This window comes from Lissotriton helveticus, chromosome 3_1 (genome assembly GCF_964261635.1).
Source record: "Lissotriton helveticus chromosome 3_1, aLisHel1.1, whole genome shotgun sequence".
Classification (NCBI taxonomy): Eukaryota; Metazoa; Chordata; class Amphibia; order Caudata; family Salamandridae; genus Lissotriton; species Lissotriton helveticus.
In genome coordinates, this window is record NC_136061.1 from 1,092,567,040 (window position 1) to 1,092,585,563 (window position 18,524).

General features: G+C 49.9%; 1 protein-coding gene across 1 annotated transcript in view; it reads right to left on the reverse strand.

The window, feature by feature from the left end:
* Positions 1 to 18,524, reverse strand: part of PSMD14 (proteasome 26S subunit, non-ATPase 14) — a 498,726-nt gene that overhangs the window by 243,973 nt on the left and 236,229 nt on the right. Inside the window, exon 5 of the mRNA XM_078681663.1 lies at positions 11,957 to 12,027. Coding sequence (XP_078537789.1) covers positions 11,957 to 12,027 — 71 coding nt within the window. The remainder of the gene's footprint in view (positions 1 to 11,956; positions 12,028 to 18,524) is intronic.

Below are 18,524 nucleotides of genomic sequence, written 5' to 3' on the forward strand. Positions count from 1 at the left end.
CTAACTGGCACTGCCCTTTTATGGCACACACAGAATGAAATAAAGGAGACCATCTCCAGCCAGACTGGTGGAGAGGAGGGGGTGACGACAGTATTGCAATCAAGGAATAAGATTTCCCTCCACTCAGACAATCCCGAACATATCATAAAGGACAGTCAGCTCGAAAGGCAAAAAGATATTGGCCATCCAAAGGAATGTCCACCAAGGCGGTTTGAACAGCCTCTGAGAAGACCGCGGTATGTAGCCAGGCAAGCCAGCGAGGAGCTACAAAAAAGGCCATGGCCCCCTTGACAGAATCTGTGGTATCCATGCGACCACGAATCAGCAAATGTAACCACCTGACAGCCATCCTGGATCAACTGGGCAAGAGTGTCCCGATAGTCATCGGGATGGAGGTGAGACGGCGCAGGACTAAATCCCACAGTACATGAGAAAATGGCCCAAAACACAAGTCAACTCAAGAGACCGCAAAGCTGAGCTGGTAGCAGAAAAGATACATTGGCCATACCGTCCAGTCCTTTAGACTCATTGTCCTGAGGGACGTCAGGCATGGCACCGATGTCGGGGGAGGCTGTAGCAGCCTGAACCACAAAGCTTTGCGAAGAAGGCTGACAGAAAAGGCAGAGCGGGTCTCCAGGGGCAGGATGGTGCCTATGAGGAAGAGACCGGTCCACGGAGGCCCTTGAAACAGGTTTAGCCCAAGTCCCCGACAGAATATCAATGAGGGTTTCACTGAGGATTATTGGTCACTTCCACAGAAGGAATATACAGCCCCAGAACTACATCAGCTCTCTGCCAAAGCTGAGCAAAAGCCGAGCTAGCCTCCGGAGAGAGGAGCAGAAAACAGGCCAGAGGATGGGGAAGAGTCAAGGCCAATAGCATCACCAAGGTCAGAAACCCAATGAAACTCCGGAGGAGGCTCCTCTATGTGAGCACGTACATCAGCAAAATACCCTTGTGCCATGGAAAAAAGCAGGGGGCTCCCCGGAAAGTGGAGGAAGGTAGCCAGAATGAGACTGGTCCACCCTGTGCTGTTACTGACGTCGAGAAGATGACACCTCAGCGTCACAGGAGAAGAGACAAAGTCGAAGCAATTTGTGTTGTCAATGCTGGAGTCGGCGCCGACGGATCCAATATAGGTGTCACAGGTGGGAACTCCAAAGGGCTGTGCACTGGAGCTGAAAGGAAGTAGAGCACGAATTCAGAGGATCCCACTGACAACGAGAGAGGTCCCGCTGGCATGGAGTCAGTTGAGACCTCGCCGACTTCCTCAGGCAGAGAGGTGCAGCAGAGGGAGGTCAAGACCCCTAAATTGCATAAAGAGAGAGATAGTAGTCCCTCATCTGAACCACAGTCGCCTGGGTACCGGGGAAAAAAACAGTAGGCGTCTATTCAGACTCAGATATCGGGGGAATAGGAGGCGAGTCAGGAACACTGTACGTATGTGGTAAAGTTGTGGAAGGCCGAGGCGTCGACTGCCTATGGCATGACTTACCAGGCGAGGACGAAGGACTTCAGGAGCTGGCTGTCGACCAGTCCTCAGAGGAAGAAGATGACCGTGACCGACGAGGGGTTGCCGACCACCATGCACCACCAGTGTCTTGCAGCACCGGCGACCGAAGCTGAAGACACGAGCCGCACTGTTCAGAATCAGGTTGGGTGCCTATACACCACATCAAATAGGATGAGGGCTCGACACTGTAGAACCCAGGAGCTTGAAGATATCCAGAAAAAAGCACATTGTGTCATCAACAAGCGTCTAGAGGCCAAAAATGGCCAGAGGCCAGAAAGAGTAATTAAATATCATGTTATTAAATAGCGTTAAAGAGTAAAAAACAGTGTTTATTTTTGCCTATTAACCTAATTTTACTCAAGTCTTATCAGCTTATGTTTTGCTATATTGATTTGTATAGCGAACTAATCACACAAGAAGATATCCAGGCGCTTGGGCAGGTGTGTAAGTTTACAAGGTGCTTCAACTTGCGGAACTCAAGAAATGAGGAGGAGGCTGATGTGTTGAGGGAGGTCGTTCCAGGTCTTGAAAGAAATGTAGGCGACTAAGCGGCCTTAAGTTTTGCTTTTGTGGACATGGGGAAGGTGTGAGAATGAGGCTGAGCGTAGGTGTCTGGTGGGATAGTCACAGTGTATGTAGCTGTTCCAGTTTTCTGGTCCTGTGTTGTGTAGGGCTTTGTATGTGTGTGTGAGAAGTTTTAATTGGTTGCACTTGTGAATGGGAAGCCAGGGAGAGTCCATAAGGTGCAGTGTGGTGTGGGCGAGGTGTCAGAGGTCGAGTATTTTTATTTATTTATTTGTATAGCGCCAGAATCGACCCCCGAAGGGGTATGTCTGCGCTTGGACGGGCAGCGTATGGGGGGCTATCGGCTGAAAATCAGAAACAGAAGAGAGTAGTCTTGAGCTGTTTTCTAAATTGAAAATGATCCGAACACTGTCTCAGGTGCAGTGGAAGCTCGTTCCAATAACGGGGGCCCAAATAAGACAGGGACTTCCCGCCCAGTCTGACCCTTCTGATTCTGGGAACCTCAAGTAGAGACTTGGATCCTGAGCGGAGAGACCTCAGCGGCATATAAGGAATGAATTTATCACCAAGATAGGTAGGACCGAGAATAGACAGGGCCTTATGTATGAGGCAGCAGACTTTAAACTTCACTCGTTCCCTTATGGGGGAGCCAGTGGAGCTGATAGAGCAGAGGACGAGAGGTAGTCCGGGGAGGGGCATTAAGGATCAGGCGGGCCAACGTGTTCTGGACGACCTGCAGTCTGTTAAAAGCAGACTCGCCGGCGGAGAGCAACAGACCATTTCAATAGTCCAGACGACTTAAAATAAGTGCCTGGGTCAGTGTCGCACAAGTTACTTACCTTCGGTAACGATATATCTGTAAGAAACAGTAGTTAGTGTTAGATTCCTTACCATAGAATATCCCCAGGCGTCAGACTGAATCCGGAAAGTTTTCATCAGAAGTACCCCTGCGTGTCGCTAGGCGTTGTCTGCGGCTCCGCGTCCGTCGTCGGCGTAGTGATCGCCGGGATGACGTTGTCGGAGTACTCAGACGCCGCCCTCGCGTGCTGACGTCAGTTCTGTACATAGCTTTCCGCACCAGGAATGCAGAGCCATGATAGAAACCGACACTGGTGCTATGAAACTAGGACCCTGAAAGGGATGTCCTTAACCTTAGATATCGGTTCGCAGAACGGGGACGATGGGTGGGGCGGTAAGGAATCTAACACTAACTACTGTTTCTTACAGATATATCGTTACCGAAGGTAAGTAACTTGTGCATCTGAAAGAAACAGGTTAGTGTTAGATTCCTTACCTTAGAATAGGTACCCCAGCAATATCAACCCCGGTGGTGGGTCTGCGAACCAAGATTACAGCAGAAAGTCCTGGAGAACGGAACGGCCGAAAAAGCCATCTCTCCGGACTTGGCTGTCCAGGCAGTAGTGTCTAGCAAACGTGTGCAGCGAGGCCCATGTAGCTGCCTGGCAGATGTCCTGCAAGGGGACTCCCCAACCCAGGGCAGTAGTAGCTACTATGGCCCGAGTGGAATGGGCGCGCAGCCCAACAGGAGGCTCCTTTTTCACCAAGGAGTAGCAAACCTTGATGCACAAGACGACCCACCGAGATATGGTCCTCTTGTGCACCGCCCGTCCCTTCTTTGCGCCCACGGAACCAACAAAGAGCTGGTCGTCCACTCGGAACTGGCATGTGCGGTCCAGATAGAATGAGAGCGCACGTTTTGGGTCCTGACGGTGGAGCCTCTCTTCCTCTTTCGAGGGATGCGGAGGCGGGTAGAAGGTGGACTGCGAGATATGAAAGGCTGTGACCACCTTCGGCAGGAAAGAAGGACGAGTCCTTAGAACAACCTTGTCCGGATGGACAGAGAGAAAAGAAGGTTTAGAAGATAGAGCCTGGAGCTCACTCACTCTCCTGGCAGAGGTGATGGCAACCAGGAATGCAGTCTTAAGAGTCAGAAGATGAAGAGGACAGTTATGAAGTGGCTCAAAAGGAGCGCACATCAGATACGTTAGAACAAGATTCAAGTACCACTGAGGCATCACGAAGGGAACAGGAGGGAACATGTGTGTGATGCTTTCAATAATCTATTTACAACAGGGGACTTAAAAAGAGAAGGCTGATCAGAAAGCCTTAAGAAGCCTGAAATGGCCGAGAGGTAGCCCTTGATAGTGCCCAGAGCAGAGCCCTGCTGGGCAAGAGAAAGAAGGAAGAGGAGAACTTCTGAAAGGGGGACAGAAAGTGGATCCACAGCCTTTGCTGTGCACCATGCCACAAATTTGTTCCACATGCAGGCGTATACCGTTTTTGTGGAGGGACGCCTGGCTGGCAGAATCACATCGCAAACTTCAGGAGGCAAGTATCTTCGTGCCCAGTCCGGAGCCACAAGGATGACTTGGGCCCAAGTCTTGCCTGCTCTTCTTCAGCACTCTGGGCAAAAGTGGTATAGGCGGAAAGGCGTACAACAGACCGCAGCTCTACACGCGAGTGAGGGCCGCCTTGGAAATTCCAAAGCGCAGAACTGATGACATTGCGCGTTCTCTTCGGTGGCGAATAGATCTAACCAAGGCTCTCCTCACTGCTGAAAGAGACCTTGCGCCATGTCCGAGTTCAGACGCCATTCGTGATCCATCATGCACCGGCGGCTGAGTTAATCCGCCCTGGCGTTCAGGGAACCTGCCAGGTGTTGAACCACCAGGGTGACGCCCTGGTGTTCCAGCCATTGCCAGAGGCGCAGAGCCTCCTGGCAAAGGGTCCACGACCCCACCCGCCCTGTTTGTTGCAGTACCCCATGGCGGTGGTGTTGTCTGTGAACACCTGCGCTACACTTCCCCGGACAGAGGGAAGGAATGCCTTCAGTGCAAGCCGGATCGCCCGCAGCTCCAGAAGGTTGATATGGAGCCGGGACTCCGCAGGAGACCAGAGGCCTCTGATCTCCCTCTCTCCCATGTGGCCCCCCATCCCAGGAGGGACACATCCGTCACCACTACATGCTCCGGTTGGGGTAGGGAGAGAGATCTGCCCCTGACCCAATCGCGGTTCATGAGCCACCACTGCAACTGACTCGCAGTGCCCTCCGAGATCAGCACGTGGTTGGACAGGTTGCCCTGATGCTGTGCCCACTGAAACTTCAGGTCCCACTGCAGAGCCCGCATCCGCCACCTGGTGCGATGCACCAGAAGGATGCAGGAGGCCATCAGCCCCAGGAGCCGCAGCGTCAACCTGACCAAGACTAGGGATAAAGGCTGAAAGATCAGAATCAAAGACTGAATATCCCGAACCCGCTGTTCGGGTGGAAAAACCCGAAACTGCGGCGAGTCCAGAACAGCTCCGATGAAAAGGAGCTTCTGAGAGGCGCACAGGTGCGACTTCGGCAAGTTGATGGAGAACCCCAGCGAGTGCAGGAGGTCGACCCTAGTCTGGAGGTGGGAGACGACTGTCTGGGGCGAGCCCGCCTTCAACAACCAGTCGTCGAGATAGGGGAAGACTGAAATCCCTGATCTGCGCAGATGAGCTGCGACCACCGCCATCACTTTCGTGAACACCCGGGGGGCGCTGGTAAGGCCGAAGGGGAGCACGGTAAACTGAAAGTGCTCGTGGCCTACCGTGAACCGTAGCGCCGGTGGGCCCGCAGGACGGGGATGTGGAGATGCGCGTCCTGCAAGTCCAAAGCTACCATCCAGTCTCCTGGGTCCAGGGCAGCTAGGACCTAAGCCAATGTCAGCACCTTGAACTTCTCCTTCTGGAGGAAGCCGTTGACGCTCCGTAGGTCCACGATAGGGCGTAGGCCTCCTTTGTCCTTCATGGGTACCAGAAAGTAGTGGGAATAGCAACCATGTCCTACTTCTGGCCCAGGAACGCGCTCGATGGCCCCCTTGGCCAAGAGGGCCATAACTTCCTCCTGCAAAAGTTTCAAGTGATCCCCCGACATGTGGTGGTACTGCGGTGGCATGGCTGGAGGGGTAGCCTCGAAGGGGAGGGAATAGCCCCTTCGGATGATTTGCAGCACCCACCTGTCCGACGTGATGGTGCGCCAGTGGAGGAGGTGATGGCGAACCCTGCCCCCCACTGGCGTCGAATGGGCCTGAAATGCCGGACTAGGAAGGCTTAGAGGCAGATGCTGCGGGAGCGGATTTGGACTGACCCTGCTGTTGTCCCCTGGTACCGCCACAGCGGTTACCATGTCCGCGACCGCATTGAGACTGGTTCAGCGGCCTGTGGTTGGCTGGACGTGTGGGGGCGCCCCTTCCTTGGCCACAAAAAGGGCAAAAATGAGGAAGTTTGCTGGTGCTGGCCTAGACCTAAGGACTTGGCCGTAGCCCTGGAGTCCTTGAAACGTTCCAGCGCACTGTCCGCTTTGTCGCCAAAAGGCAACAGCCATCGAAGGGCATGTCCATGAGCAAGACCTGGACATCCCCCGAAAAGTTGGCGGCCCTCAGCCAGGCGTGGTGGCGAATCGCCACCGTCGTTGCAATCGCTCTACCCAGCGAGTCCGTGGTGTCAAGTCCACATCTAATTGAGTACCGTGCTGCATCCCGCCCTTCCGGCAGGGCTTGGGCGAGCTTTGCCCGGGCCTCCTCCGGACACTGTGGCAGCACGTCCGCAACCGTATCCCACAGAGAGTGGGTTTAACGGCCCAACAGGCAGACGGTGTTGACAGACTGCAGCCCCAAACTCAATGAGGAGAACAGTTTCTATCCAAACTGATCATACCTTTTGGATTCCCGATCCAGAGGCGCGGTCAGGAATGCGGTCTGGGATGTAGAGACCTGGATCACCAGGCTCTCGGGGGTTGGGGTGCATGGACAGGAAGCTAGGTTCGTCCGGAGCCGGGTGGTGGGGTTGGGCCACGTTCCGATCCACAGGTAGGCCTGTGGAGAGCTTGGACTAGGTGCCCAGCAGAACGTCAGTGAGGGCTTCGTTAAACGGCAGTAGAGGCTCCGAGGAGCTTGCCTGCGGTTTGAGCACCTCAGTGAGGAGGTTAGTCCTCACGGCCACGACAGGGAGCTCAAGAGCCAAGGTCTTGGCCGCCCTGTTCAACACCACGCTGTAAGCAGCCCCCTCCTCCGAAGCCACGGAGGGAGGAGAGATGAATCCAGTGTCGGACGAAGTGTCCAGACCACTGGCCTCCATTAGCTCTTCTGACCAGTCCTGACTCAACTGGTACTGCAGTGCCAGAGGGTCCTCAGACTCCTCCCAGTCCTCCTCGTCATCCATCTCCTGATAATCAGGTAAAAATGATGGTTAAGGGTGAAGGCCTCACCCACCGGAGCGGCGCCGGACCCGGGCTTGAAACTGGGGTCGACGTCGTCCGGGGACCGCGCCGGGAGCGACACCCTTGGGGGTCGGCGCCAGCAGGGGAGTCGTAAGGTCGACTGGCGACGGCCTGGATCCAGGCCTGGATCTTGTGGAGCCCTGCGGCGTCGGGATCAGAGTCGTCGAAGGCGCGGGGCCGAAGCACCCGACGGCGCCGGGCCGGAGCCGCCGACCTGCTAGGGATCCCAGTCCTACCTGCGGTGCCCGAAGGCTCCTCAGCAGGTTCCGACGGAGGAAAGCTTGACCTCATGGCCGTGAGGAACGCGCTGACCTCCTCCGGTGTCGCGTGCAGCCCAGGGACCGGCAGGTATGGTGCTGGACGCGGCACCTGTGGCTCCGACGGAGCCGCGTGGGCGGTGTCGCCCGAACCCCCGGTTGCATTGCGAGAGCGTCGGGGAGTCGGAAAAGCGATGACGCCTCTTCGACTTCTTTTTCGAATGCCTCAACTCACCTGAGGACTTGGAGCCCGACGAGTGGTGATGGCTCGTCAAGCGGCAATGACTGCGGCTCCGCGACCGGTCCCTCGACTTCCTCCTCGACTGGGACTTCGAGCGGTGCGGAGCCGACTGCCAGAGCTCGAGCAGCTTACGGGACCGCTCCCGTCTAGCCTTCGAGGTCAAGGCCCGGCAGTCGGGGCACCACTTGTCATCATGGTCGGCCCGAGGCAATAAAGGCACCGACGGTGGGGGTCTGTCACCGACATCAGGCGGTGACAGTCCTTGCAAGGTTTAAAACCAGGCATCCCTAGCGGCACCACGAGTCGAGGGTCGACTCGAACAGTGATCAAAAGAGATCAAAAAGTTAGTCAAAAATTGACTGGAGTACTGCTCTTCCCGGATCTGTGCTTGCTGGTGCGGAAAAAAACAGAACTGACGTCAGCGCGCGAGGGCGGCATCTAAGTACTCCGACGACGTCATCCCGGCGATCATGACACCGATGACAGACGCGGAGCAGCAGACGATGCCTAGCGACGCGCAGGGGTACTGCTGACGAAAACTTTCCGGATCCAGTCTGATGCCTGGGGATATTCTAAGGTAAGGAATCTAACACTAAGCTGTTTCTTTCAGATTTCCAGGTTGAATCAGGGAGCAAAGGGAAGATTCGGCGCAACAAGCCTAGCGTGTGAAAGCAGGAGGCAGCTGTCTGAGCAACGTGCTCCTTCAAAGTAAGGGCCCGTTCGAGGCGAACGCCTAGATTTTTAACACTGGTTTTCGGAGCAGGAGTGGTACCCAGATCAGTTGGCCACCAATTAGGAGTCCATATTAATGGGGCCTCTCCGAAGAGCATAATCTCCGTCTTCCCCACATTGCACTGAAGGAAATTGTTCCTCATCCATTGTGAGATAGTTTTCATGCCTGAGGAAAAGGACACCTGAACTGATGGAGTAAATTTTTCCAACGGAAAAAGCAGCTGAGTATCGTCAGCATAGGAGATGGGAATAAACCCACACATCTTTAACAGATTGGCCAAGGGAGCCACATAGATAAAAAACAAAGTCGGGCTCAGACAGGAGCCCTGAGGTACTCCCTTGGTCAGTTCTGTAGGTGCTGAGCGATACGGGCCAAGGTTGACGGTCTGGGAGTGAGAGGAAAAAAAGCTTGTCAGCCACTGAAGAGCAGAGTCTCCAAGTCCAATCTCCTCCAGTCTCCTGAGCAGTATCTGATGTGAAACAGTGTCGAAGGCGGCGGATAAGTCCAACATCACCAGAATCGTGGAGTTACCCCTATCTAGGGTCATCCTGATGTTTTCGGTGACTGATTCTGTGCTGTATTTAGGCCAAAAGCCTGACTGGGCAGGATCTAAACTACCCGTCAGCTCAAAATGATTTTAGAGATGTTTATTTATATGCTTCTCCAGTAACTTGCTCAGGAAAGGGAGGAGGGAGATGGGATGGAGATTAGAGAACTCAGTCAGCGGGGGCCTTGATGTTCTTGCTGATAGGCATGACCTGTGCTGCTTTCCATTAGAAAGCAACGTGGCCCTCTCTCAGGGAGAGATTGAGAAGACACTCTATAGAGGGGGACAGTTGACAGGCAAAAGAGGTGGTGATCCTGGCCGGGATAATATCAAGGGGGGAGCCTGATTTAACAGTACGAATCAGTGTTTCTACCTCTACCTGTGTAACCGGGGGAAAGCTTCCAAGTGGCTGGGCAGTTGTTTGTGCAGGCTGAGCAGAAGGTGTAATATTTATGGATTGACTCCCTGACAAAACTATTTTGTCATAAATGAGCTCTATTTTCTGTGTGAAAAAGGTTGCGATGTCATTGCATAGTGTTTGTGTAGGAGCTACTGGGTTCTCACAAGCTTTGAGGTTGGTAAAGGCCTGGAGAATGCGGTATAGCACTTTGGGATCGTTGTGAGCCTGATCCAATTGAAGCGCTATATGGGTTTTGTGTGCCGCCTTAATTTTCCCATGGTAATCGGACAGAGTGGCAAAAAACACTCTCTGTCTTTCTCATCATGGTTAAGACGCCATCGTTTTTCGTGCTTCCTACAGAGTTGTTTCTGAGCTCGAAGTTGAGGGGAATACCAAGCAGTCTGAGGGCGCTTGGAAGTGTTGGGGAGTGATTTCAGTGGTGCTATCTGGTCAATGGCGCTAGAAACAGCCAGATTGTATTTGGCGAGGGCATCCTCTATATTGTCTGATATTGAGATCCGAGGCCCTACAAAAGAAGCTTGGAAGCTCTCCGGAGTAACTCTATTCCATTGTCTGCAGGAATTATGGGTAACAAGGTTAGAGCTATTTGTCTTCCTTAGGGCCTGAATAGAAAATTCAATTGACGCATGGTCTGACCATGGTAGTTGTTGCGGAGGCTCACAGAAAACGTTGGAGGAGTTGAAAAAAATAATATCCAATGTGTGGCCTGCTATGTGCGTGGAGCCCTCGTTAAGCTTAGATAATCCTAAGAGGGCCATGTCTGCCAGGAGTGTCACGGTGTCCGCATTAGAAGTGCACTCGCTATGAATGTTAAAATCGCCCAGCAGTAAAAAATTACTGCTCGCGATCACATGGGGGGCAATTAATTCGGTGAGTTGTAAAGAAAATTCAGTTAGAGGGCCAGGGGGTCGATAAACTAGGGGCCCCTTCCAGCTGATTTGGGACGAGAAATCTATTCGGAAGACCATAACTTCCATAGTCGTGTTACATCGCTGCTCTAATATGGTGACCTTGATGCTATCTCTATATGCTATAGCAATTCCACCCCCCACCTTTGATTGTCCATCCATCCGAATGAGCCTCTAGCCCTCAGGCAAAGCAAGAGTGATGGAAGGGATGGAGTGGGGCTTAAGCCATGTTTTGGTCAGAACCCCAAGTTCAGGCTGCACAGAGGAAAGGAGATCCCAAACCTCGGCAGAAAGCTTGGGCAAGGATCTAACATTACATCGCAGACTTCTCCACCCCGTCTGGGAATTGTTGGAAAGTTTGCCTATGTTGGTTAAGAGTGTCCTGAATTAAAGCGGCCAGATTTGGCGGATTAAGGGGCAGAGGATTGCATATTAAAAGAGGCACAGCGAGGGGCCGCATGAATTGGTACCATATCGTCAGAAATACCTTGAAACCGGCAGGTTAGGCATGAAAAAGGGCCCTCAGGGGTTGGCCATGAATCAGACCAGCAGGTATAGCAGGGATTGGGTCTCAGCTCCAGCAGCTCTTTGGTAGAGTATGCCAAGCTCAATAGGGGGCCATGGTCTGATACAAATTGAACAGGGTCCCTGGCTCCTGGCGGCTCCAGGGCGCAGATGGGTGCAGACGGGCTTGCCTTTGGCGCGCTGCCGGCGCACCCGCTGCGTGAGTCCACTGGGTGACGAGAATAGCATCCGGTTATGTAGAGGGGGTTGTGCCACTAGAGCGCCCGCCTCCCTCTTAACTGGAAGTAGGACCAGACTCCCTCCACACAAACGAGCTAGTCTTGCGGCGGAGTATGAGTCTTGCAGCAGTGTTCTGGATGGTTAGGAGGCTGTGTAGGAGTTGTTTGGACATTCCGGTATAGTGTTGCAGTAATCCAGCGTGCTGGTGAGGAGTACTTGCATGAATGTTCAGAGGTAACCATTTGAAGATTTTTTTGCAGCATGCATAGGCTGTGGAAGAAGGAGGGGCACATTGCATTGACGTGAGCCATCATGTTAAGCTGGTCGTCGAGGATGATCCCTACATTTCTTGTGTAGTCTGTTGGTCGGGGATGTTAGTCCTAACTCAGACAGCCACCAGGGTGGAGCCCCAAAGGGAGGTCTTGTTGCTGAATACCAGTACTTCCATCTTGTCAGAGTAGAGCTGCAGGCAGTTGGTTCGCATCCCTTCTGCACCATGGTCATGCATATGATGAAGTTGGTTCTGGCGGTGGTTGTTTGTCAGTCAGGGAGAGGAGGAGATGGGTGCTATTGGTGTAGGAGATAGTGATTTTTTTTGTGATAGGATAATGGCGGAAAGCTATGTCATTTATATGTTGAAAAGGGTTTTGTTGAGGGAAGATACTAGTGGGACTCCACATATCAATTGTTTGGCTTACATACGTTTTGCAGACCAATCCCTTTTACAATCATTGAAGCATTAGTGTAAACTAAATAGATGAATTTAACCATTAGATTTAATCTACACACAGTGCTTACCTTCCTGTCTGCTTCAGCATATCCAACATTTTGGCTTGAAATACAGGATCAACAGCCTCCACACTGACACCCTATTTCAAGAGAAGAGACAGACATTTAAAAAAAAAAAAAAACAATACAAAGCCTTACACCTGCAAGCATACAGGAGACCATTATAAAACTTCTACATATTTGTTTCAAATTTTCAAATCCAGGGCTGAAAATAAAAAATATTTTGAGACGAATATAAATAAACAGACTAGTCTATAAAAGAGTCAATGTACACTTGTATCCTGTCTCTCTAACTTTTTCACATTCTCAAATGTTAATGATCCCGGACACTTAATGGTGTGAACCGAATTGCTGTATACCGGTTTATTAAAAGTTTTGCATGCCAGAGCAAAGCACGCTTGCGTGCATTGTATGCTACATAACCACAACCATGTATGTGTGCCCTGTTCTCGCATCTATCTTCAGATGAATGGTGTGGGTATGAAGCTGCTTCTTTTGAACGCTATAAATTCCTTAAGGAGTACCTAGCCTGCTGCTTCTTTTGAACTCCGTAAAGTCGTGAAGGAGGGTACCTCGCCCAGGTCTTCTAAAATTGTATTTCTCAGTCATTGATTTTCAGCTTGTCTAACACATCTTTAAGCTATGAGCTTCGTACCATTGGTGGCTTGCAGCTACTGATCCGCATAACCTCTTCATTTTGTTCTAAGGGAAACACATCAGGTGAATGCCGCACATGCTCTCTTTACTTCCATCAGTAAAAGTCACTTCAAAAACACCTACTCCTAAACAGATATTTGAATTTGTTATTGGGACGTAGAGTCAGGAGGTAAGAATAATATCTCAGACAAATGGAGTTGCTGAATCTGCTTTCTACCAGTGAAGTAGTAAGGCATTCCCCTAGGGACTCCGCTTCTGCTACATTGTGGAAACCATCAGTGACCTTATGGCAGTGATGTGAGTAACTCTATTCTCTTCAGGCAACTTATTCCAGACACAGACCGTTTTCGCGCTCCAGGGAATAGGACTTATGCGCCCGGAAGGTGAAAGGCCTTCTGGGTGAAACCTGCACCTCCTCTGAAGCTTTGTTGGAGCATCAAGTTGAGCCCAGGTTGTCGTTTGGGCACAGAGGCTCCGAGCCACAGCTGCACAGAAGGATTGAGGCATGCTGTCTTTTAGGGTGCAGTACTATGGGCTGATAGCACAAAAACGTTGAGACAGCCTGGATGAAGGACAGGGGATCAAGCACCAGATCTAATCAGTCATTAGGACTTGGTAATTAAGACCAACTGCAATTTTGGGTGTCTGTTGTAGTTCCTGTCTTCTCAGGTAGGCCAATCTCCAAACCCCTTCTCCATCCACCTGGTTCAGCCTAATGATTCAACTGTGCATCTGGCAACTGAGACGGAAAACATCCAGTCAACAAGCAGAGCACTGGTGGATAAGGAAGAACAGGAGACAGGGCTCGCTGGGTTCATTTGGATTACCAGTCTCCTTCTACACAAAGCATGCACAAGTACAAGCACAGAGAGCCACTACCTCCTTCCCTTCTAGTATCACTGGGAATCAAATCTCTCCTGCTCTTTTGGAATAACCAACAGAGAAGGCAGTAACCAACAGAAGGTGCACTACACCGAGGAGTAAGTGATCACTCCTCCCCCCTACCTTGCATTCCAAAAAATCTTTTATCAAAAGTATGGCTAAAATGTGAATGAGATTGAATTCCAAAATACTCCATACTATTTTACAAGCATTTGGAAGCAATGGCCCAAACAGCTTAAGAGGTTACTACTCAATTACACTCAAGAACTAAGGTGTGAGAAAGCAAGGGGCAGAATAATTTCAGTTACGGGTAATTAACTCTGGACCACCTTTGATCTAGGATTGAAATAGAGTACATAATAATAAAAAGAGCTATAAAAACCAAAACCTCTGGCCATTCTTTAATCCACGGGAAAGGAACTAATCCAGTCTTTCCGTTTTTAAGCATGCCCTGAAAACTAGTCTATCGAAGGAAGAAGTCAAAACATGCAAAGATAAGACCGGTCTTTTATCCAATCAGCAACTGTATTCAGTAAGTATATTTACGCATCCTATAAAAATCTTAATTAAAGAGCCCGTTTATACACTTTAGCGGCCAGAGAACAGACCAAAAGGCAGCAGGTCACGGTCATACATAAGTGCATAAACGCAACTTTTCAGCAGCAAAAGGCTCACATCCAGCATCGCTGAATATTCGATCTCTATATCAGGGACCAAGGAAAGGCTGTCATCTAAACCATTCATCACTAAATTTAGCACCTAATGTTTAAAATCAATCTACGCCTTCAATTGTATTAAAAGTGTCACAGAAGCTTGTCAATTGTTCATGAAAGTTAAGTTACATTCTAAAAATAGTATTTGCATTTGGCACTTGCAATGGGCATTTGGGGTTTAAAAGGGGATTTCAACTATGTTGTGTCATGATAACATGGTAGCTCTTTTGTATTGTATCTAATGGACTAGTCCTTCAGTATTTTTCAATGCTTTTCTGTTTTACACTATAGAGTTGTATAGAAAAATTAATTTAAGTCTCCTTTAATATTTAATTAGTTAGAGTTCAGAAGAGAATGCTTTGCTGTTGTAGTTGGGAGATAAAGGCAGTATTGGTAATGCACTGGACTCTTTTAGCATGTTAATATATTCAAGGCACAGCGAGAGAAGTTTTGGTAATTGTTTGCTAAGCAAATTTGTTCTCCAAGATTTTCAGAAGTCTGAACTAGCCACTATTTTCAGAGAGACAAGCATAATGGCTTTAACCATTTTATTTTTATCGACAGTATTACTAAAATTTTCTCACATCCTTGAGAACAGTAATATGAAATCTCTCAATCTGCTCTTAGTATGTAGTATCGAAAGTAGTCCAAGAAATCTGCACAAAACTAACTGGCGATTTGTGCCTTTACATAGGGTATGCCCATCAAAAGTGGGGTTGATCTTTTCTGGTTTGATCCAGGTAGTGCTGCAATGACAGGGACGTTGGGACATAACCTACCAGCTCTAAAGAGCTACAGAAATACTACTTGTAATATTCATTTTTCAATATGACACTCTTCATTATCCCCAAGTGAACACCAATCTACAAGAAGAACTTTTCGAAAGTGGTATGGTTTCAGACCTGTTTTTAAAAATGTATTTGACAAGACCTCATTGAAACACCACATTATGAGGCTATGATGTGATACAGCTCAGAATTATATTGGCATTTTAACTTTTTGTAAATCAAATTTTAAGACAAGGTTTTAAAAAATATTAATACAAACAATAGTGCTACGGCTACTAATAAGTAGTGTTTTCATTAAAAAACATTAAGTAGAGTTTTCATTAAAAAACACTCTTCTACCAGTACAAAGAAAATAGCCAGGAGCAGGGAACATTTTAGCAAGTGCTTATGGTAGTGAATCACTTTTGACTCCTTCTACCCAGAAGGAAGATTAAGTACACAAAAGTGTGAGCATGGTAAACTACGTGCACCCCCGAAGAAACAGGGTACTTCAGAAAAGTATAATTGAGTATTTTAGGCTTACTCCCATGCCCGCAGTCCATTAATTTGTATTGCCGAGATTCCCCAGCATTTATGTGGTGCAGACAGCTAGTAAGACTTCCTACACCCATCCTCACCCTCAACCCTCTCTTCAAACTTTGCACAAGAAGGTTCGTAGAAGAACATTCCAACCCATATTCTTGAAAAGCTAAGCCATCTGCTCCAGAGGTAAGTTTCAATATGCAATGTTTATTAAAAGAGTGACACACAAAAGTATACAAAAAAAGTAATGGATGGAATACTTGAATTTATCTCAGCCACTGGCAATTACTCAGGCTGTATCCCAATTCATTGTGATTTTGCACACTTTGTCACTTCAGCTTGGATCTCCTTTTCACTACCATTGCTGCGCTTCCAAGCGCTGAGATACCCCCCGGGGGGTGATTCAAGCGCTATGCAAATAATTAAATCAAATCAAATCAGCTATATGGAAATCAGTCAAGACCCTGCTCCAATCGGGACAGTCCAGCCTAACGCAAACTGCCAAGCCAGGACCTCCCTAAACAGGAACACAAGCAACCCAGGACGGATTTAGCCCTAATTTTGTGCTCATTAGCCAAGTACAGCTTGGTTCCAGTGATACAGTGTGCGTGGGACACCAGTCTTGGCATACCCATCCCACACTAGGCAACAAACAATTACTTGGGCTGCATTCCAATACATTGTTACTTTGCACACCATGTCACCTAAGTTTGGGGCCTGCTATATGCAAATCAGTCATGACCATGCTCCAATCGAACCAGTCAGACCAAACTGCCAACCAGGATCTGCCTGATATGGAATCCAAGCAACCCAGGACCGGTTTTGCCCTAGTTATGGGCTCATCAGCCGGCTACGAAAGCAAAAGACACACAATTGATGGACGGAATGCAGAACAAATCAAAACATTCACCCCCAGTCCAGATATCTGGGTTAAATCCATCATTCTTTTGCTCACCATGCCACCCCAGTTCAGACCTGGCCATATGCAAATCAGTCTTTACCCTGTGCCTCATGGGAACAGTCCAGCCCGAACTGCAAAGGCAGGTCCTTCCTGGGCCAGAAACAAGCATCCTAGGACCGGTTTCTGGGCATGGCATGGTGACAAAAAAACGATGGATTTAGGCCCAGATCTCTGTACTGGGGTGAATGTATGACATTGTTCTGCATTCTCTCCATCACCTGTTGTTTTTGCTTTTGTCACCCCGAGTGGGACGGGTATGCTCAGACGTGAGTCATGTGCTCTCCATGCCACTGGAGTCAAGCTATCCTGGCTGATGAGGGCTGAAAGCCCGAAACCGGTCCTAGGATGCTTGTTTCCAGTCCAGAGAGGACCTGGCCTGGCAGTTTGAGCTGGACTGTTCCCATTGGGCGCAGGGTCAAGATTGATTTGCATATGACTGGGTCCAAACTGGAATATGGCATGGTGAGCAAAAAATGATGGATTTAGGCCCAGATCTCTGTACTGGGGTGAATGTATGACATTGTTCTGCATTCTGTCCATCAAGTGTTATTTTTGCATTCACCAGCCAGCTACAGCTTGGTTATAGTGACACAGCATGGACCCACATATGGGCATACCCGTCCCACTTGGGGTGATACGCAAAAGTATACAAAAAGAGTATACAAAAAGGAGATGGATAGAATGCTTGAATTATACATAACAGACACGGACTGCATTCAGATCCTTCATCAGGGTTAGGGAAGGGGAGTATAACTCAGCCCCCTGATTACCGATCACTACAGGAGAGGGATTAATGTTCCCCTTTCAGCGGTACCTCTTCCAAGTGGATCTCCACTTGGGGATCACCAGAGGAGAACAATTAAAAAAAAGGCATTTATATTCGACACCACCGGAGATTAGATGGATGGGATGTCTCCCAAGGCATGGGTTAGTGTTCTCCTTCAAGGAAAATTCAGTCTGTCTGCCCTTTTAGGGGGTTATCTGCAACACTGCCCCCTGGAGGCACAAAGCTCATAGGACAGCTGAGCAATTAAAAAACAAATTGGTTGGGAGAAGCCCAACCTTACATCAGTTCGTACTCCCCACTTACCAAAGAGCATAACAGTCTTTCTGCCCTTCCACACCCTCCCTTCCAGGAGCAGACTAGGGGTGTCTACCCCCAATCTGCACAGGGGTTCAGGTGAGGCAGAACACTCGCTACTGCAGGGAAGATCAATTATAAAAGAAAATAGTGTGGCTAAATGCGGCATCAGGCCCTGCCCTCAGCCTACTCGATGGCCCTGAGGGCCCCAGGTCCAGCTCCTGCAGTGTCCCGGGTGCCCGGGGAACAATAGAGGCCTTTGGAGGGGGGCCACGTAGCCCCCCTCCTTAAAAAAATAAATATATGTAGCCGTGCCCCGGGGGATGGGGTCCCCGGGGCCAGAATTGGCCACGGGAGGGGGGCCCATGCGGCCCCCTTCCTGTGTAGATTTTTATTTTTATTAAAACGGTGTCAGGCCCTGGGGGATGAGGTCCACAGGGCCCAAAAAAAGGAAAAAGAAGGGGGGGCCCACACAGCCCCCCTTCTAGAAACATAAATGTTAAAAAAGACCGGCATCGTGCCGGAGGCCCCGCCCCTTCCCAGCAACACTCTGCAAATACGCCCAGTGGAGTGTTTTAAGTTGGGGAATTAATTCCCCGTCAATACTGGGGGTCTCTGGGGGCCACCAATCCCACTAGGTACCTCCGGTATGCACCACAGGGCTGCCTTGCAGAGAGGTCGTCCGAGGCAACGCCTTTTTTACACCTCTCTGCAATGCAGCTCTGTGGCCCTTAGTGGAGGAACGTGGCGCTTAGTGGAGGTACCTGGTGGGCTAGTTGGACCCAAGGGACCCTCAGGACTCATGGGGAATTAATCCCCTAATTTACAGTGCACCAGGGGGTGCGTTTGCACACTGGTGCAGGGAGGGGGCTTGGCCTGATTTGACAAGTGTGCGAGAGCGTTTTGAGTTGGAGGATTAAGTCCCCTTCAATTCTAAGGGTCCTTAGGGGCCAACTAGCCCACCAGGTACTTC